At 37.4% G+C, this 22,405-nt stretch overlaps 1 protein-coding gene across 1 annotated transcript in view; it reads left to right on the top strand.

Annotated features, from left to right (window-relative positions):
- Nucleotides 1-21,168, top strand: part of LOC139696478 (sodium-coupled monocarboxylate transporter 2-like) — a 30,708-nt gene extending 9,540 nt beyond the window's left edge. The window contains exons 4-13 of the mRNA XM_071595263.1: nucleotides 3,010-3,061; nucleotides 3,480-3,547; nucleotides 8,067-8,221; nucleotides 12,729-12,869; nucleotides 14,571-14,679; nucleotides 14,789-14,898; nucleotides 15,951-16,134; nucleotides 17,114-17,200; nucleotides 18,217-18,395; nucleotides 19,829-21,168. Of these exons, the coding sequence (XP_071451364.1) occupies nucleotides 3,010-3,061; nucleotides 3,480-3,547; nucleotides 8,067-8,221; nucleotides 12,729-12,869; nucleotides 14,571-14,679; nucleotides 14,789-14,898; nucleotides 15,951-16,134; nucleotides 17,114-17,200; nucleotides 18,217-18,395; nucleotides 19,829-20,144 (1,401 nt within the window). The 3' untranslated portion in view covers nucleotides 20,145-21,168. The remainder of the gene's footprint in view (nucleotides 1-3,009; nucleotides 3,062-3,479; nucleotides 3,548-8,066; nucleotides 8,222-12,728; nucleotides 12,870-14,570; nucleotides 14,680-14,788; nucleotides 14,899-15,950; nucleotides 16,135-17,113; nucleotides 17,201-18,216; nucleotides 18,396-19,828) is intronic.
- The last annotated feature ends 1,237 nt before the right edge of the window (nucleotides 21,169-22,405 follow it).

Below are 22,405 nucleotides of genomic sequence, written 5' to 3'. Positions count from 1 at the left end.
CGAACATCTTGTGCCACCGAAAGATCATGTTTCTGGACATGGCTGACTCCCCGTAAGCCTGGTTAATCATACCGACAGTTTCGGTAGACGATTTCCCAAGCTTTACCGCAAATTTGATGGAATAACGCTGCTCCAAAAACTTCGGCATCGCGTTCCGTGACGTGGGTCGAGCGTGGAGGTTCGCGTTAACAGAGCTCCTCACTACACCACAGCTCAGAGCCGACTGCCTTTTTCAGCGTCGCTTGCCAACATACCCCCCTCCAATCGCAGCCCGTCAGAGCGGTGCTGGGCGCGCCTGGAGCGGCGCGCCCAGCCCAGGAGTCAGTACACTTATTTTCCGGACGAACCCTGTATGTTGAAAAAAATATATTGTTGAAAAAAGTTTTGCTTGGCGTCGATTAGTTGGCAGAGGAGTGGGGGAATGGGTATTGCGAACGGCACTGGGTAATTAGGTGATTCAGTAGCAGGCTGGGAGGTGGTTACTACATTGCTGTAAAAGTTTTGCTTGGTGTCAGTTTAGTGGGCAGATGGGCGAAGAAAATTTATTTTATGAGAAAAAATTTTGAGGAAAATTTTTTTCATGTGGAAAAGCCAAGTGGTTTAATTTTCAGTTCAATATGAAGATTTTCCACCGAGTGATGCCAGAAACTGTTTTATTTACTTTTATTTATTTTTTTAATCTGCTCATTATGTTTAAATCACTGTACCATCTCTTCTGATGTTGTTCCGTATGCAAATGCAGGGTGCGGCAACATAACCTCTTTTTTTCAGACACAAAACGATTTCAAAAAAGGAAGTTATGCTGCCGCACCCGCTATATCTCCATATTCTCAGCAATCTACAAATACCCATCATGATAAGAAAAACTTATATTGTCAATCAATAAAAGAAAAGGTTTTTTGTTTTTTATGCCAAAAATCCTCACCATTAAGCAGCACCCAGCTTTAGTGAAAATGACCTCATTTTTAAAAAGACGTGTTCCCATCAACTTTCTCATTTCACTCAGTGCGTGTCTCTTGTGACCTGCTACTCCTGCCCTGGCTATTCTTGGGATGAAATTTTATTTATGAGGAGTTAACCTCAATAATTGAAAGCAAATGCAAATTTCGGTATTCAGTATAATTGGATTATTAGGATTAGTGATACCTCACATTTATTGAACTGTTGGTCATTTACAGATAGTCTGCATATACAGATATTTCCATCTACAGAGAGTATGCAATTTAGAAATGGATTCAGTGCCATATTATCCCACACAATTATTTCCATAAAAATTATCGCCGTCATATGGGCCCACAAAATCAAATGATCTCATCACAGATTTCCTGTGATGAGATCGCGGTTGGCCAAATATAACCTATCCAAAGTAATCGTCCACTCATACGAGGGCGTATTGAAAAGGAAGGTCTCCCATTTTTTCCATGAAAAATCAAATTTATTCTTAACTTTGCGTACATCGTTTGAAAGGCTGAGCATTTAGATATTTTTCTACATAGTCGCCTTGACGGTCAATCACTTTTTGCATCCTTGTAACCAGCTTTTAAATACCGGCGTCGTACCTTTCTCCCACCGCGTCACGAAGCCAACTGACGACTGCTTCTTGGACTTCCTCGTCTGACTTGAATTTCTGTCCTCCAAGATGTTTTTTGAGAGCAGTAAACAAATGGTGGTCGCTGAGGGCAACGTCCGGGCTGTAAGGAGGGTGGTCGATGATATCCCAGCCGAATTCATTGAATAGGGTGGTCGCTACACTCCTTTGGTGAGACACCTTGTTGTAACCGAGGACCTCCGACACAATATTCTGCACGCGGAAGTAGCCACTCTCTTCATTTAGACTTCCGGTTATTGCGCACCATCTCGTCAATACGAGCCACCGTTGATTCCGGCAAACTCGGCCGCTCGGACCGCTGCTCATCGTGGACGTTTTCCCGGCCATCCAAAATCTCCCTGCACCACTTCCGCACGTTTTTGATGTCCATACACCGTACACTTCCTCTAAATGGCGATGAATTTCTATCGGAGAAGCAATAGTCAGTTGGCTTCGCGACGCGGCGGGAGAAATGTACGACGCCGGTATTAAAAAGCTGCTTACAAGGAGGCAAAAAGTGGTTGATCGTCAAGGCGACTATGTAGAAAAATAGCTAACCTTTCTAAAAATATACGCAAAGTTGAGAATAAATTTGATTTTTCAAGAAAAAATAATAGGGGACCTTCCTTTCCAATTTACCCTCGTACTTCATGCATTTGGTGGGCAAGGTCGGTCCGCCCAACCCTGACTTTGCCCATTAGGAAAAGACGAAGTCCAGAACTGCCCAAACACTTTTGATCCTTGTGTCATCTCTTCAGAAACTTCAAAGCAGGCATCTGTGATCGCCAATATGCACTAAAGCAAAATAAGGAGGGCATATGTTGTTCATCATAAACAAGCAGATAAATTCAATGAAATAAATATACTTGGTGAACTAGAGATGTCTTGATTTCCCAGTGTGTTCACATTAGAAGTCTGGAGCAGTGGTAAGCATATGTATGAGGTATAAGAGCAAGGTTTAATTGTTTCATTACTTAATATGTTTATTTATACTGAGTGGGATAAAAAATAAATAAAAGTTAAATTTATTTCATTCAATAATGAAAACTGTGCTGGATGAAATGAATTGTTATGGTCCTGAATAAATAGTGAGAACGAATAAGGGACATTTAAATTGTAAATTAGGCATGCTTCATTTTTAAATAAACAGGAACAAACATTTTTCAATAGAGTTTTGTGAGTTTAGAGCTATTTGTTATTACTGTATCATGCATTGTGAATAGTAGAGTGAGTAGGCATTTTCTACGTCACACAATAGATCAAATCAGACTCTGCCACTTCAATATGCTGTCTTAGTGCCTGCCACATCTTTTGACTTCAGTACCTATTCGATAAGAAATAATCAATCATACTAAACCAGTTTTTCATATATTTTTTCTTATTGTGAAGATAGTGAAATATTTCTGTTTCTTACTTTACAGTTGCTTTTCATCCCAGTCATCATTTACATCCCTGGATTAGCCTTCAGCCAAGGTGAGGGCACCCTGATTCATGCACGTTCATGCATAATTTGTTTCTCGTTTTCTTTCAAATCCTGAATTTTGAAATTTCGTTAAGTTTCCTATTGTCAGTAGTAGTATGTACTTAACAAACAAGCAAGTGCCTAGCTTCATTGACACTGCGGTTCCCATTAGATCACCAAAGTCATGCAATGTTGGCTCGGTGACCCCCATAACTTTACTGTGGTGCTCCCTGTCTGCATGTGACTGGTAGTTTAAGCATGATTTGGATCAGGAGGTCTAAATGCCCACCACTCCCGTCAAAGGCCCCCAAACCCATAATCATCATATTCTTCACAAATGAATCGTCTTTGTAGTAATATTAAATGCTAAGCATTAACTGTGTAAAAAAAAATTATTTGTAATTGAAGAAGTCATTAATTAATTTTCAGTCAGTGGAGTGAGCCCCCACGCGGTAACGCCCGTAGTTTGCCTCATCTGCATTTTCTACACATCACTGGTAAGTCAATCCATCTATAAATTTCATCCACTGGGGCATTACAGCAGAGTGACTACATTTTTAATTTGGTTTTCATATTTATCCATCTTATTTTCGTAACACTTTTTCCACTCCGATCGAGGTACCTCCAAAACACGGTTTTTGAATGCATCAACGGCTTCTTCAGGCACTGAAAAACGTTGGCCTCGCAATTTTTCTTGATAAATGGGAATAAAAAGAAGTCATTTGGTGCTAAATCAAGGCTGTACGGTGGATGACCCCTCAATTCAACGTTTTGGCCAGTCAAATAGGTAGTTGTTTAAACCGATCTGTGAGAGCTTGAATTGTCATGATGAAGAATGATCCTTCGTTGCCGCTTCTTTTTCCGTATTTCACCTAGCACTTTTGGCAATCAAATACTCGTGTACCATTCAGAATTCACGGCTCAACGTTGCCCTAACGGCACGGTAGCCACATGTCCAGTTATTCCGAAGAAACAGGCGATCAATTGCTTCAATTTGCTTTGTGCACGAACCACTTTTGTCGGATTTGCCTCGTCTTGTAATACCCATATAGTGGATTGCTTTTTTTGTTTCGGGCTCATACGTATAGATCCAAGATTCGTCACCTGTGTAGATGCTATTCGCAGCTTTTGATGCACCACGATTGTATTTTTTGAACATATCTTTGCACCAATTGACATGAGCATCTTTTTGAACTTTTGTCAAATTATGCGGGATCCAACGCGAACAAATTGTTTTCACTGCTAAATGTTCATGCAATATCTTATTGATGCTCGTCATACTAATCTCCAAGGATGCCTCAATCTCACGATAAGTCATATGAAGATCTTCCTTCATTAGTTCTTGCACAGCATCGATGTTTTCTGGCACAAAAACTGATTTTGGACTTTCGTCTTGAGCGAACCGCGGCCATGATGGAATTCGTTACACCACCGTTTCACAGTGGTAAATGTTCGGTCTTAATGGCCAAAAGTGGAAGTAAGTTGATTGATGCACTCCTGTCTTGATAATCCTCGCCGAAAGCCGTAAAAAATCATCGCGCAAAAGGGTTCACGAGTTACTCCATTTTTTTTGCTGAGACAAAATTTTCGAGTCACAGTGAACAACAAGTTATAATCAAAGACAAAATGTTCTGAAGAAATTTTGCGTTAAAAGCGTCAAACTTTCAGATGGAAACGTCAGATGGTGCCTAAAGAAATTAGTGTTTTCAAGGCTAAAAATACAAATAGCAACCCTCGTATGTTAGCATCATGGATGAATGAAAATATCTACTGTGCACAGTTAAACCTGCCAACACCAGAAATTGCTATCAACCAAACAATTATGTAGACGTCTATACACATCCTATATTTATATTGCAAATACTGGACTGATTATCAATGCTACATTTAGGTAATTTTGTTATTAGTAGTGTAGCTTAAAACTGAATAAATCCAACCGTCATCGAGAAATTTTTACTTTTCAACACTTCACAGTAATTTTTTTAAATTTTATAACCCTTGTTATAATGGATTCTCACCCTAGTCTCCCATTGTTCATTAATTATTTGCAGAAAACCTCTGTACTGGGAATCTCTTAATTATGAAAGCTGTATATTATGAAATGTAATTTCTTACTACAACATGGAGGTAATCTCCTTTTAACAAAATTCATCGAGAAGTATCTTTATCATTCCCTTTTGCTTGACTGCTTCAGCATGAGATTATCATTGCTGCTACGCAAAGCGAATTTAGTACACCACAACTGCATCTCCCTTCATCCTCTGAATCACCAAGTCTGTGGATTTTCAATTAGAAGCTGACTTCTGCCCATCTCTGCATCCGTAAGGGCAAATATGAACAATCAATTGTGTCCTTTTGAAAGTAGCCAAATGACAGACTTTGACATGTGCCCTCACTCATTCCTTCAGAACTTCCCATGGTAAAGTGCCATTGAGGGATTTGCTGTCAGTGTATGTACATGGGTGGTCTGAAAAGTTTCCGACCTCAGAAAATTTCAGAAAAAATGTCTTGTATCTTTGTTAGGTCAGGAAATATTCAGACCACCCTTGTACTTCTTGGGTTCCCCCCGACCAGTGTGTAACAAGTCTGGAAATCTCAAGCAGATTTTATGCCAGATTTAATTCCTTGCAGGGATAATTTTTTTTACCTTTCATTTTGTCTTTACTGTAGTAAATTTTACTCAAAGGTTTTAAAAATTGTGAGATCATAAAATAATACTTCTTTTAAATTAAGAAAATGTTTATGATATCCCTATATTTTACTATATAGGAAAATGTGTTAGGAGACTTTAGCCACAGTGTATGGGTTGGATGGGTGGTGCAAGTTGAATCACTTGTCATATCATTCCTACTCATTTGCGACACTGTCCCTTCCTAGTTTGCCTAACACTCTCCCCTTTATGACAGTCTTCCACATCCTATCGTCAATCATTATGCTCTGCATCCATTTTTCCTGCCTTCTTTGGATTTCTCCCAAAAATCTCCTCTCTTCCCCCACCATACCTAGTACTTCACGATGTCTACACCCACATTTCAAAAGCCTCCAATCCATGCATATCATCCTGCTTCAATGACCATGTTAACGCACTGTACATAACTATGCTCCATATCAAACTTTTAATGAGCCTTTTCAAAGCATTCTTACTCAACGTCCCTGTGATCAACTCCCTTCTCCTTGTGAAAGCCCTTTTGCCTAGTTCAATTCTTCTCCTTACGTCCCTAATACTTTGATCATTTTGGCCCAAAATACTTCCGAGAAGGGTAAACTGTTTAACCAGCTCTAATTCTTGCCCTCTTATTTTAAAGTTTAACTTAGCCTACCCCTTCCTGGAAAACCACATAACCTTTGTTTTATTTACATTTATTCTCATCCCATATCTATTGTACTGAATTTACAAATCACTCAGCAATACTTGCAACCCCTTTGCTGACTGACAAACTAGATCTTGGTCATCAGCAAACCTGACTTATTTCACACATTCTCCGGCAACCTTCATACCTCCAGTTCTTCCCATGCCTCTTTAATCATTTACTCTACATATACGTTGACCAGCATAGGTGATAATGGACAACCCTGTCTCATTCCTCTTCTTGACACTGCCCATTCGGATGCTTCATCCCCCACTCGCACCTGAGCTAGTAATAATAAATGGAAAAGAAAAAAAGCCCAAGAACACTCTCTGCTCCACTTTTGTGTTTCATACTGACCCTTGTGAATCACATGCTCTCAGGCAATCAGATTGTATGAGGTGGTAGCTATACTTAAATTTTGATGCTCTTTCATTTAGTTTTAGTAAAGAATGGTGATTATTTGGTATAAAAAGTGCTTGCACCAAAGCTATTGCCAGCAGGTAATAAAAATTGAATAATATGAGGAGAGGACTACTAAGTGGTACTTGCAATTTCATCACTTCTTCATAAAACCACTTTTGTATTTACTTTTGTAGTTTCTCTACTGAAAAATTCCCACCCCATTGGAAAATCAATTTCCTCTCTCCTCCACTCTTTAAGTCCATGGTGGGAAAAAGAGGTTAGAGAGGACAGGGTAGCTGCTGAGTGAAAAACATTTTAAAGTCATTTTCCAACTTGATATCCTGCCAACTGATGAGCATAATTGATTAAAGGAGATTGCAGGATCTATAGAGATGGAAAAAATAAGAAAATAGAGGAATGTCTGGAGTGGTAGAGTTGAGTGATTGTTTTATGTCGAAGTTCAAGGGACCCAGCATAATGTGTATCTTACTAGGTGGGGTAGAGTATTGAATGGAAGCATGTACAACAGGTTTTAAAATATTTCTGAAAGAATGCAATGCTGATATTTTTCTGTATGTCATTTTAGCATGCCTGAAGACCTTGCCTTCTTTCATGATACTCTGTCCTTTCATTGTTTTAAAAGGAATTAGTATAATTTACAAATCAACATCCAGAGTCACTCTAGTAGTAGATTGTGTGTGGTGAATTCAGGGTAGCAGTATTGGTACTCCATTCTGTCGCAACACTTCATCAGCTCAATTTCTATTTTGCTTTCTTTAATCTCTTAAAATGTCATTGTCATTTTATTGACTCAAAAAATGAAAAGAATATGGCATTTTTTCTATTTTCACTCATCATTGTAATAGTTTAGATTATCACAAACCACTTTGCAATAGCACAGTATAAAATGTATGAGTACTTCTGGGATTAATAGACTTGTTAAATGGTTGAGTACTCATTGAGTGCCGGAATAATTATTTCTCTCTTTCAAAAAAATATTGATATTATGAAAACAACATAGATTCTTGCATAAAAATATTTAATACTGTATTTTAAAATATTAGATTGCTGTGAGTTATTTTTTGCCAATCAATTGAGTAATTTTGGTGAGGCATTTGCTTATGGAGTTCAATGTGATCTTCTCTTCACTTCCTCATATTTCTCTTAGTACATAATCCCTCTGTTCAAGTTAATGAGAGATATTATTAAAGTTCTGTGGTTAATGAACTAACCATGCTTCTGTTGTTCCTTTTCTTCCCTGCAGGGAGGGTTGAAGGCAGTAATGTGGGCTGACACACTACAGACCTTGATGATGTTTGGCTCCACGATCGTCATTGTCACTATGGGCACAATATACATTGGTGGACCTGGGACAGTGTGGGACCTGAGCAAAGATGGAGATAGAATTGAATTCTTTAAGTAAGACAGAAACCAGGAGGGTCTATTTAATATCCTTGTATCACTTATTGATGGGGTGCGGCAACATAACTTTGAAAGGAAGTTATGCCGCCACAAGTGTGCACTGAAAAGAGGAATTTATGCTGCCCCAACATGCACTTCTATATAATTGACATATAAATCACTAAATGTTATGAGACCGGGATGTGATGAGAGAGTAACATGACCAAACCAATATATACAGCCAAATGCATACTGCGCATTGTACTATTTTTGGTAAAACACAGTAATCAATCCGAAGTTCAGCTTGGTAGGTTTTGGTAGAGTTCACCCAATACTAAGCCCAATGGGGCGTGAAATTCACACATCAGGGCTGGTAGTAGTTCCTTTCCCTGTGCTGGTTATGGTTTCCCCGGAAGATCTCGTACCTGAAAAATCACGGAGCTTGGGTGGTTCTGTAGGTGCCCAGAGAGGCTTACCCAGGAATCAAACCCAGGCCCTCCGGTCAATAGTTCAATGCTCTACCCCTGGACTACTGCAACCCACTTTGGGTGAAAAACTAATTTCAGTTCTTGATTGAAGAATATCAAAAGTGGCATGTATGGCTTTGGATGATTGGGAGAGACCCAACATTTTTGTATATTTTTTGCTACAGAGAAACATGAATAGATTTCATACAAAATATTAACTTGGTCATGGAGGTGTGATCTGATAAACTCTACTTACACTTAGATACTCGACTGTCAAATTATATATTTTCACCACACTAACCCAATCACATATAGCTCACAACAAAATTTAGGAACTTTGAATACGTTTACTCCCTGCAGTGATGGCTTGTGAGTAAGCCAAAAAATGAGAAATTAAACCCTATCTATCATCTGTGCATTTTTCTGATGTCTTAGAGGGTGGTTGTTATTTTACTTTGTGGTATTATATCTTGATATAGTTTTTGCTGTAATCTTCCAATTGTAGGAATGTAACTTCACCATCTCAAGCCATATTATCGCTGAAATTCTTCCCTCAACAATTGCACTGGTAATATGGTTTTTTAGGTATTTATTATGGACAAAGTAATTAAAGTCCAAAAAACTCATCGCATAGCAAGTTAAAAATCATGTTGAAGGTGGGATACAAACCCAAACTACTTTTTCATAGATGCTAAAAATGAGCTCTAAACACTCTTCCAACTTCCTAAAACCTCAAGTAATGTGATTCATTCAAATTGCTTTATTTGTCATGATTTCTTGTTTCGATTTTTCTCTCTTCCTATTTAGAAGTCCTGTTGTTAAGCAACCCTTATCTATTTTGCATTTTATTTCTATGCACACTGTCCAAACTCCTTTCCTGTAGTGTTCTTCTCTCTGCATCTTGCGTCTCTTTTAGGTCAATCAATTCATTTCCTTACTGACCTCAATCAGTGGTTATCATCTTTGCATCAACAGTGCTTTCATCTATCAGAGGGCATGATGGATATGCTAGGTCTACTGCACTTGCCCATGCTGTTTGAAAAAAATACTTCTCTTCACAACACCAAAGGTTTTAAGGTTTTGTTTTGTTATGAGCATTCAATTTGGTAATGCATTTCATATGTCACTCAATAGAATGTACTGAGTCGGTTCATTTATTGTTTGGGAAGTCTTGTCTCAGCCTTGGACACAGACAATCTCAGCAACCTGAGATCCCCTTATCTCTGACTCTCAATGCTTATACTGCTAATGACTGAGCTGACTGTGGTTAGCAAAAGACCACTACCAATCTTGCCATTCAAAGGGAAAGTTGAGCAGTATACTACAGAATTAAGTGCTTCATTTTTTTTATTAATGAATTTTAAATGAAGGCATTACTACTACATAACCACAAGTATGTACTTATTGGAGAAATGTAGAAACATGATGAATTGCACTTCATAAATATTCATGTAATTTTTTCCGATAGGCATTTTCATATTATTGAATGAACTTTAAACATTGCGAAAATTTAACTAAATTATATAGCTTGATTCAGATTCTTGGATGATTTCATCTGTGTTATTCCTTCATTACACTGGTCTGTCTGTCTAGAATATAGGGAAAACTTGAAAAAGAAAAAGGGAATTAAGGGCAAAGATAACAGTTTCAGGCTTATCTAGGTGGAGTTCCTTTATGATGAGGATCGAGAAAAAACTATGCTATTCCACATGAAAAGGTTTAATATATTACATGACCATGGTTTCAATACTGCGCATCATCTTCAGATGATATACATGTAAAACATTTTCTTAAATAGAATGCCTTGAGGAGGGTAGGCAGGTAGGGGGGTATGGAAGAGGGATGCAAGGTGAGTACTCATACAGCCACCTATTAGTGGGCTGGGGGGGGGGAGGGGAAAGTTGTTTGCCCACAATGCTTTTTCCCTCATTAAGGGATGGTCAGTGGTCATCAGTGCCTGGGTGGGGATTGGGTGGGTGGAGAATGGCTTCTGTGTCCTTTACGAATTTTAGAACAGGAGAAGAGGAGAAGTGAAATATTTCATTAACAACCTCAAATCTGTCCAACTGAAGGCATTGCCAAATTTCAAACTCCTCCAAAGCATTCAACTTGTGTCTTTTCTGCATGAAGAATGTCTGGTGTGAAGTTACTGATATGATTATTTTCCAAGAGGTGTTTGACAAATTGTGATCTGTTATCTTTTTCTATAAAGCTTGATCGATGTTCTTAAATCCTTATTTTAAACATTTTCCCTGTCTGTCCAATGTAGATGGTCTTGCAGTCCGTGTGTTTAAGTTTATAAATCCTACTTTGTTGCATTATATCAATTTTGTCTTTGGGTGAACCCATTATGTTTTTTAAAGTGTTTTTTTTAATGTGTTGATTTTGTTTTTGGAGAGTATTTGTTGTATCTAGAGTGAAATGTGGCCAAGAAACAGAATTCTCTATAATTGGTGCTTCTCTGGTTTAGTTAGTTTAGAATTTAGGGCAGTCAAGAAAATTACTAGAAAAACTATTTTGGTTCCTCACTTAATCATCTTCAACACAATGCAACCCTAATGGGTTCCAATTTTTTGTAAAGGAAGACTGATTCAGTAATTTTTCATCAGATTTTCCACTTGTTCTTACCAATTGCATATATCAACATAATTAAAAAAGTTTGCTTCTCGACTGCTGGTCTCCTACCATTTGCAGGTTGTTAAGCATGTCTTCACATGACTGCCCTCTTAATGTGAGTAAGTGTGACCAGGGTGTTATTTGATCCCACACTTATTGTTATGTATGCCCATCTATATTCAAATATGGGGTATATGATTGCTTGAGTTCATTATTCAGTCTGGTCTCAAGGTCCTCATCTGCAGGAATGAGATCTGTAAGAGTGAGCAGATGAAATAACTCAGGATTCAGTTTCTTCAAGTTCCTCATTGTACTTAAATGAATTTTCAGCTCTTTGCGAAATGTTTTCCCAATGCTCCTCCGGAGTGAAATAGAAGGAATGCTACTAATGAGCTTTTTCAATTTCATCTTTATCACTTTTCTGGTAAGTCCTTATGAACATTGCTTTGGTTTATTTATCTGTATTAAAAAAATTACACCACAAAGTACTCATTGCTCTACAGTAGCACATAACTTGATGCTTTATTCGACTGGTGAAAGACATTAATGCATAATTTTGAAACTTAAATTAAATCAAATAAATGAAATGAAAGAGAAGAAATTAAGTAAACCACAAGAAATAAATTTTTTAAAATGTAATTTTATACAGTCTAAACTATCATATAGAGAATGTGATTCAATCTGTTGCAAATAATGCCACCATATACTTTAATAGTTTTAATATCTTGGTAGAGTTCAATATATAGCCAAGGAGTTTCCAATTTTGATTGCCAGGGAATATAGGTATAGGGAAGACCCCAGCCTAGGTGGTGGGCATGAGTGGAGAGAGACAGTACAGTCATAGTTTTGGTTGTATTAGGGTTATTTGCTTACACTCTGACTTCCTAATGGGTTAGCTTATATTGATTGATGCACCCCAAAAACACAGGGTTTTCCTGATAAGCCTCTCCTGGCAGTCTATCAAGGACCCAATCCTGAAAGCTACAAGTCAATTTACATGTCCTTGCTAATTTCTTGTAATATTTATGTCATACTTGTAAGTCTCGTAAAGGAGTCCTAAACTGTCTCACAGTTTTTAGTGACAGGTATCACATCTCCCAGAACAAACTGCCCTACTGTGCCAAAGTATATATCTCACCAATACATGAGGCAGGACTCAAAAAAGATAACATTTTGGTTTGCAGGAGGGCATGCTATGGCCTGGTTGGAATGCTACAAGAAGTCTGGCTGTCTGATGTTAATCACTCATTTACATATCCTGTTTTTAATAATGGCAGTTGCTTAGTGAAGATAAATTATGATGGCATTTTATGCACAAGGAAACCTTTCAAAACATTCGAGCCCCTAGTATTCAATCTTTTAGTGTTTGAAAGGAAGGTAACTGGGCCTTTATTCCTGTTACTGGAAATTCCTTTGACTAAGTCTCAGTTCTTGTCTTGCAGCTTTGACCCTGACCCCACCATTAGGCATACCTTCTGGTCAGTGGCTGTTGGCTCGTACTTCCTCTGGCTTGCAGATGTCTCTGCTAACCAGGGAATGATCCAGCGTTTCCTCTCCATGCCAACACTCAAAGGGGCACAGTGGTGAGGCCAAATGGGCAGAAGAAGCATTAATTTTAATGCCTGCAGTAGCAAATTTAGAATTCTCTTAATACTATCATCAATGTGTGTGCCTGATAGCTGTGCCTACACATATAGTCAGCTGAAATATGGAATTATATTTAGGGGTTATTCACATAATGTCATCATGCTCTTTAGTATTTCTGAGTAATATCCTGGGGAAAACATAACTGTTACATAAATCTATCTGAAATCATTTGAAATCTTTTTGAATTCTCACTTAACCATTTCTACACATTTCATTATCAAGATTGCTTTTATTTGTCCACGCAGGAGATTGTTTGGCATTGAAATAAATGGTTAATTCCATGAATACAATACCAGAGCCTCCAAGGACTTAAGGATTATCATTCATAATTCAAGCTGTTTTAGCAAGAACCCAATCCATGTAGACATTTAATTTCCAACCAAGGAAACTAAGGAAAATCTCTAATTTCCCTCAGTTTGGAGTTCAACTATATACAAATATCTTATAAGCAGGACATTTTATTCCACTGATGAATTCATGTGTTGTATGCATTAGTTGACTCTTTATCTTGTGTGTCTGTGTTTGCTGCATCCATATGATCTGCCCTCTGATTGCAAACCACTCACAAAAATACATACTTTGAACAAAAGGCATTTCATTAGGAAGTGTGTCACCATATTTTGCCTAGTGTGGTAAAATTTTTCCTGTCTTATAAGATTGCCTCTCGTAAGTTGTGCCTCCTATGCTTATTGTTTTGCCCTTGGCAGCCAGCACAGCACAAGCATTGACCTTTTTAAACACTTTGTACAAATAATAGTTAGCAGTTAATATCATTTCAGGCATGGACAAAATCTCAATAGGATATGGTCAATATGGTCTAAGACATGATGGCCAATTTGCCCCAGGTGTTAGACTTAAAAGATCAAAATGGGTATGATATTAGAAATCATTTTATCAAATAATTATTCTCCCACATATCAGTGCTTTTCTTGAAACTGAATTTTTCATCCTTTGTGGCAGATATGTCAATGAAGGATAAGAATATGGCAACGTAGTGATTTGCGTACAACTATGATTGTATGGTTTTGTGCTGCTTGTTCATCTTAACTTAAGCATGGGATGTCAGTGGCCATGGAGTCACCAGTTATGAACAAACTAGATAAGTGCTATGGATACCTTATTTATCAATTCTTGGGCCTCTTAAAATTGCAAAGCCTGGGCCAATTTTTTCTCTCTTAAATGTATGCAAATGCCTTATTACTTTGGAAGGAAGTGTTTGAATCTGTTATTTTTTTCAATTTCTCACAGAAATAATCAACTTCAGTCTCATGGAAGGATGAAACAAAAGATGTAAATACTCATTTTTTTCAGGTGAATGCACTATGTTGAGAAGTCATGGTAATGCCTTTAGAAAGAGGGATAAAGTCATCATCATATGTCAGTCTGAGCAGTGGTTTGTAGTAACCCCTAGTCTGTATCCAATCCTTTTCCAATTTCTTCATATTCCTCCTGGTGAGGATGTCCTCCATTACTAAATTCTTGCAACTTATGATTCATCCTTGGACTTTCTTGGTATTTCTTCCCTAATGCATGCAGTTTCTTCTTTTTGAGTTAGAAGTATCCAATTGATTTTCCAGGAATCGTGTCCATGTTGCCAAATAAATGAGGAAGGATATCAAATACATTTTCCCCAACAGGTGCCTGGTGATATTTTCCATTGGAGCCATGATGATAGTCTCCATCAGCTGTTATGCTGGACTCCTTGTGTATGCCACCTACCATGACTGTGACCTGGTGTCCACAAATGTAAGGAATTATTTTTGCAATTAATCTGGTGAATTTAAAAATGAATTTTTCAATGAAAAAATACCAAGTTTGTCTTGAGCAAACAGCCCTTGCTTCTTTGTATGTGAAGATAGTGAAAAGAAATGACCAGATATTGCCGTACTTTGTCATGGATATTGCTGGGACCATTCCAGGTCTTCCTGGACTCTTCATGGCCGGAGTCTTCAGTGCTGCTCTAAGGTATTACGTTATCCTCATAAAATTGAAGGAATAAAATATCTTTGTGTTTACTTGAATTTGAAATCACGTACAGGCAACAGATATATTATTCTTTAAATCATGCGACACTATGAGTTACCTCACTGAAACAGCTATCCAAGGACTCGGACTTGTTCAAACTCATTTGCCTCATTGGCCAAAGCAGGGATTCTCTACCATTCGCCCTCATAAGCACCTTAGCAATGCATATGCTTTAAATCCATTTGTATAATAGTAAAAGCCAATTTGAAAACAGTAAACTAAAAGATTCTTGAACTTTTAAATTCCCTTGATATCGTAATTTGCATGTTGGCATGTTATAATTTTAATTGTTAACTTTCAATATATTTTACACAGACATGTACTGATTGTTTTATTTTTCATGGTATCTAATTCAATCCCATTTGAACGCTTGATGTTGGTAATTTTGGTATTAGTATTTCAATAGCAAACTTTTAGATGCATTTGATTAGTTTTTTCTCACTGCAGTTTATTTTTACTTTTTATAAGGCCCAACTGATATTGTAATTAAGTAATATTATTTGCATGCTGTGGTAGTTAGTTTTCAAAACAATTGTAAATAATGATATATCATTTGTTCTCCGTTGTTTTAAAGTTGGTACACCATATTTTACAAACTAATTCATGTGTGATTCAACGTCTACTGTAGTGGTCAGTGCTAACATTACCTTGATACTACATTATTATTTCCTCAAGGCCTCATGAATATTACAATCATGGTGAGAAAATGTTACATGTTATTGAAAAGAGATTATTTTTTCAACTACTTGTATTTCAAAGTCTCACTTTTCAAATCAAAAATTTACAATTAGATTATTTTTTTTCCCATGCCAGTGGACAGCCTGATGTTATCGTCATATTAACTTGAGTAGATATTGGCCCAGCCAAAACAAGATTACTCTTCAATAAATTTTCCAAAGGTTTACGATGCCCCAATTTAATTGTGATGTTAATTATTCATGTGTAACATTTCCAATATTCCAGCGATCCTTCAAACTAATCTTTTTGTTCAGCTCTATGTCCACAGGTCTCAACTCTATGTCTGGTGTTATATACAAGGACTTCATGCAAAATTGGTTCAAAAATGAGCCGTCAGAGGGGAAGGCATCACTCATCATGAAGGTCACATGTGTCATCATTGGCATTATATGCACTACTTTGGTCTTAGTGGTTGAGAAAATGGGACCAGTTATTCATGTGAGTTCCATCAGTTTGTAAGTATATCAATTCATTAGTAGGCAGTAATTCAACAAACTTGCATTTAAGATAGATACATTATGACAAGAGTTATATTTTTAACTGTAAAGTTGTGTATGTCTTGTGGATTAACTAAAGGTAGAGTGGTATGTATGCAATATAAAAGAAATATTAAGATAAAACTAAGTGAACACTGGTCTTTTGTTCCCCAATGCATTTCATTTGATTGTTATAATGAACATGTATGGTTATGCGGCATGAAAAATGCTCGGCATTACTATTGGCATGATAAGCAAAATTATCCATGTTTAGCCAGTCTCTAGCCATTTACTCTGGGATTAGATACTCTATGATAGTCTGCTACATCACAGGTGTCTTTAAAAATAATTTCTTTTCCTTAATCTAGGCAATCAGGTATTAAGAATACAATCTAGATAGACTACTGGAGTCAAAATACCTGATAGGGTTGAACAACTTGATTTCTTCATTCAATATTTGATTTAAAAAAAACATAAGGCCTCATTGATGGACTTGCAATTACTTTATATCCCAATTAATGAAGCTATAGGTCAGAATTTTGTCTTGATGTTGGAGTGGGGATCACTGGGCACCAACCTTGCCTTTACTCTGCCTTCGCATTTTACCTGAGAAAAAAAACTGTTGAAATGCAGGTCTAGGGTACAAGGGGATGCAGAGTTTATTTGTAATGCTTTATATGTTTTCACTTTGTTGTGTTTAATATTCCAAGCACACATAAGTTGCTTGCTTCTTCCTTACTCAAGCTTGTGTCATAGAGAAATGCCCATTTCTCTGTGCTTTCATTTTTGTTCGGATCCTAAGAATTGTCAAAATTAATACAAGGAAACATGATTGTTAGTGTTTTCATAAATTAGCTTCTGGGCTTTTGTTTAGATTTCATCATGTCCTCATTTTGAGGAGTGGTAGCAATTGATTAATCATTGACTAATTTTTTTTCCAGATCACCGGGAGTGTATTGGCTGTGGCACTTGGGCCTCTCTTGGCCTTGTTTGTGCTTGGCATGTTCTTCCCATGGTCAAATTCGAAGGTAGGCCTTTTGACCTTTCCCTCTTATTCTTGCTGAGCTCTCTATTGCCTTTGTCATATAAGTGATTGAAAAACTAAAAATTGATATCGTGGATGGAGTTCCAACTATTAAAACCACTAAAAGTGAATTTAAATTGAAAAATTGAAATGTGACTTTAAAAATATGTTTGAAATATATCTGTGGGTGCTAGACTTTGACAGATATGTTTTCTTGCTGAACCATCCCAGTGTCCTCATCAAGCATTCTGCTTTTCACTACACTCAAGCCAGGACTTTTTCTTAAGAATTCATTTCTCCAATCAGTATTCTTGAATACAAATTTGAGATGTGCTTGCTCTGAGCAAAATTAATCCATGCTTTATGGTATACATACTTAAGCAATCAACAACAACATACATCTCTTTGATGAAAAGATTTCAACTGTTTGAATATACATACTTTGGGCCTTTAATCATTTTTTTAATAATAATGCATGGATGCATATGTGCACATTTTTTAAAATATGTGAATTATAAACTGAAAATGTTTGAGCCAGGATAAGTTGGAATTAAGTTTATTTATCTTTGCAACTCGAGGAGCGGTCACTGATAGAGCAAAAGAATTAAATTACAAACTTGCTTGTTCAATCTGCCTATTCACTCCAGTACAGATAAATTCAGGCATTATGATATCACTGAAAAATGCAAAAAATAAGAAAGTTTTTTGTAAGTTCATTTATTTCAAGCCAGGATACTTCAAAGATCCATTATTTTTACTTACTTGAATTTTGAAATATTAAGTTTTTACTCCATCATATATAAGAGACCTTGACATCCAGGGTGAATAATTCTCAATTCAACAAAATTAGAATAAATCAAAAAATATTAATCAATGAGAAAAGTGAAGTCATTTCTTCATTTGTGGGTGATATTATTTAATCAAAATCAGGTTTTAAATGAGTGATTATTTCCTCCAAAGGTCAGTTTGTCTCAGATTGTAATTTCCCTGTCATTATATTCTCCATCAATGCAACAAAAGGGAGCACTCTATGGTGGGATAACGGGACTGGTTTTTATGGCCTGTCTGGTGCTTGGTGCCCAGGAAGCCATTGCCTCAGGAAGAATGAAATTTCCAGTGAAGCCAACCTCATACGTCGGATGCTCAGAAAATGTTTCTGTTCCAGTGATGACAACACCACAACTTCCGTCAGGCTCTTGGTATGTGCTGCTCACCTCCCAATGACCTTTCACATAATTGCAAGTACGAGTAATGCACATGTATTCATTCCATAGGGTTAAGTTTCAATATTCATGAGTTCATACATGTTACAAAATTCTTCGTTTGGCACCGCACATTTGCTCATAATATTGTGAATGTGATGCCTTTTCTTCTTCAGGCAATCTCCCGCACCAATTTATAGCTTGATTTTGACCGAGTTTTGTACCCACAACTTCTCTGTTGTACTAAAGTCTTCCTTGGATCGATGTTGATGAGGAAGTTCTCATAGGTTTTATCCTCCTGAAAGAAAGGAGGATTCACAAGCATTCCAGCCATTTTCCTTAAGTCAGAAGTGCACACTTTTGATGCATTTTTAGTCAGTTCATGCATGTCTCCCGATCAATCAGGCACACCCTTGTTGGTAATGTTTTCTTTCTCCTTTGAGAACTTGCTTCCACAAGTTGGTGAGGAGTGTAAGTGTTCCATGTTTTAGTTATGAGGCATTTTAATGAACTCTATGGCTTCTCTGATGCGTCATGGATAATATCATCTCTGTACCCTCTCCATTTCTGTTGCATCTCTTCCAACATTCTGGAGAAGTGATATCCCCTGAAGACATTCCAGAAAAATAATTTCCATCAGGAATTTTTCCTCAGGGTGGAAGAGAAAGGAAAGAAAAAAACCCCATGATCCTCAAAAGGACCTACTAAGACATTACCAAGATGGAACAGACACCATCAGTGTATGTAATATCACTGCTAGGTGGCTACTTCAGGGAAGGGAAGGATAGTAAACAAAATGAGTAACTCCAAATAAGAAAATGGCTTACATCCACTGGTAATTTAAGTGCACAAAATGTATGAGTTGAGCACGAACTGTCAGTCAGTAGTGAACATAAACTGACCGAAATTGCATCAAAAGTGTGTACTTCTGTAGGAATATGGCAGAAACGTCTGTAAAACTGTCCTCCTTTCAGATGGACAAATTCAAAGGAAAACCAGGGCAAAATTCCTTATATATTTCTTCTATCATCGATCTTCAATAAGAATGAACTTAGGTGGTCCAATCTATTTTGAGTGAAGTCACTTAAGATTAGCATTTTAGATGCTTTATTTTTTGACTTGAGTCAGTATGAATTGTATTTTGATTGGTGGGCATTCATTTCATTGCAACAGTTACCTATGTCTACGCTATTGATAGTTTAAGGCTTAAGGACAATTAACAAAATACTGCTGCTCCTTGTACTGATTACAGGTTCCCTAAAATCAGTTTGATCCTCTGAACTATTGCAAATAACATGTTAAACTGTTGGTTTATCTTAAGAGATTGCAGCTGGAAGTTTAAATTGATAATGTGCCCTTGTATCTAAATGTCACCACCTGGTGAAGCTCTCACCGCAATGCATAAAAAACTTTTCTCTTCAACACAACAGGGATCTCTCAACGGAGTCCATCACTGTTGAGGGTGGCACCAATGCTCCTGGTGTGGCAGATGACGTCTTCTTCATGTTCAGGATATCCTATCGTTATTATGGTATGATAGGGTTCTTGGTCACACTCTCAGCTGGTATGGTCATCTCCTTCTGCACAGGATTTCTGGACCCAATGAAAGTTGACCCAAGTCACTTGAGCCCTCTAGTCAGGAGAATTGTAATGAAACTACAACTAGAAAGAGACAGGGGAAAGGGACGAAAGGAGGAAAGCATTTCAATGTCACAGTCAATGACAACTCGCTACCACTCAGCATGAACTCATGACACGCTTGCTTTGGTCTTGATTTCTGCTTCAATTAGAATCATGCCATGCCATGTGAACAAATTATCTATGGAAGCTTGTCAGTTTGCATTTAAGTTGAACCCATAAGGAACTGTTTTCTAACCCTAAATGTAGGGTTTGATCATACAGCTCTCATGCCACAAATATTCCTTTTCATATACCAAACAGGGCCAATTATTTGACTTCATAATTGCGTTTATATCAGATGCTCTAGTAACAAATGTTACCTAATTATCGAGTTAAGCTGATCAAGATGTTAGTCAGTCAACCGACACTGAAGGCATGGCCATATTTTAAGGGCAACTAGAGGAATGATTACAGATAAAGAAATATACTTCTAACATGGAGAGTACAAATATCATCGAAATAATTTAGCAAAGAGATGCAAGAATTTCATCAATAAGTGGAGAGGTGGGTTTCACCGGACATTTAAAAGCAGTAGATGTTGCTGTGCAATTACTTCTTTTCTGGTGGTTTTCACACTCACAGATCTCTTTTTCTTCCCACAAACGTTTTTGGAGGACTTCTTTAATTAGCTAAAAGTGTACTATTTCAGTTTGAAAAAATCAAGAATTCATTTACTATAAGTCTTGATGATGTCATACATTTTTAAATTAATTACTTAGTTATGATTCAAATTTATTCTTAACCATCAATAATAGACATAATGATGGCCAAAAATGTAATGCATATAAAATTGTCAATGCCGACTAATTAGCAGCAGCAACTTTGGTGTCAAGATAAAGATTCCAGAATTTGGGAAGCGTGTACGTTCCTTTCCACCATCGGCCTTGTTACCTAGCACTACCATCAGGTTCATCACCTTCAAGTGTGTTATCATCTGCTCCACATTGACCCCAACCCTTGCCAATCCCACAAAGTAGCCACATCTGTTTAGTGTCTATACTACAAAAACCATATTTTTGTTGGTATTTTTATAATTACATACTATTCATCATGGATGATGACAAAGTACACATAAAAAGTACATAATGGACTACATATTTACTATTTCATTAATCCATTGCCACATTCCTTTCCTGGCTGTTTTTCTCCAAACTTCAGTCTTGAAATCTCATTGCCCCCACTATATTCCAACCATCCACCCAAACTGGACATATGGTTAAGCACCATTATGGCTGTGGTGAAAAAATAACCAAATGGATAAGAAATCTATCCTGTGGTGTTTTAAAATTTGTGGCGGTCTGTTTCCATTGTGATGAATGACTTTTTAAAGATTTAGGGGAAAAAATATGCCTTCAATTTTCGGTGCCACACCATGACTTGATGTCTGAATATTTTACTTTTGTTTCCATATAAGGCTTTTAAGAAATATTGCGTACGTACATTGAGATTGCATAAAATATGTTAACAGGCTCAGTGAATCAAGAAAATAGTGTGCCGACAAATACTGAAGATCTGTGAACTAAAGTATTTGGTTATTTGAAATTAAACATAGTTAAATTATCCATTATTGAAATAGAAAGAAAGACTCGTACTTTTCCACAGATTTTATTATACGGCACAACGCGTTTCACCGACGTACCTGATGATGCCGCAAGTCGGTGAAACGCGTTGTGCCGTATAATAAAATCTGAGGAAAAGTACGAGTCTTTCTTTCTATTTAAATAATGGATATCAATTACTTCCACGAAGTGAAGCCTGAAACAATAGAATATATAGTTAAATTAGTTGTTATATCTGTTACAGTGTTCTTCACTTGATATGAAGTGAATCTGAATTTAAATGTTGTACTATATAATATAGGATAAACCTTGCAGGGATCTCAGAAACAGCGAATAATTAAAATATACTCTTATGGGGTTCTTTAAGAAATGGCAGTTGAGGTTGTGCCCGGACAAACGTTTGAACTGATAACCTTTGAGCTCCCTTTTTATTCACGGGAACAAGAAAAAGTCAGGTGGGGGCAGTAGGGGGGGTGAGGCAACATTGCATGCCAAATTTTGTCAGCAGCTGCCACACAACAATCGCACCGTGGCACGTTCCTCGCTCAAGACTTTCGGCACCAGCTTCGAGCACACTTACCTCATTGCAAGATCCTCTGCTGCAACGGCGCGGATGGTTCCGGCTGAAAGGCCGGTCTCCTCACTGATAAGGGCAATGGTTAAACGCCTGTCAGAGTCCAAAACATTTTTCACTTTGGCCACCGGAGCATCGGTTCGAGCGGTCGTCGGGTGTCCGATGCAGTGCTCATCTTCAACGAGCTCCCGGCC

The sequence above is a fragment of the Hetaerina americana genome, unplaced genomic scaffold, assembly GCF_022747635.1.
Source record: "Hetaerina americana unplaced genomic scaffold, ioHetAmer1.1.p SCAF_7, whole genome shotgun sequence".
NCBI classification, from domain to species: domain Eukaryota; kingdom Metazoa; phylum Arthropoda; class Insecta; order Odonata; family Calopterygidae; genus Hetaerina; species Hetaerina americana.
The sequence above is the reverse complement of the archived record's forward strand: the minus strand, read 5'-3'. Positions and strand labels throughout refer to the sequence as shown.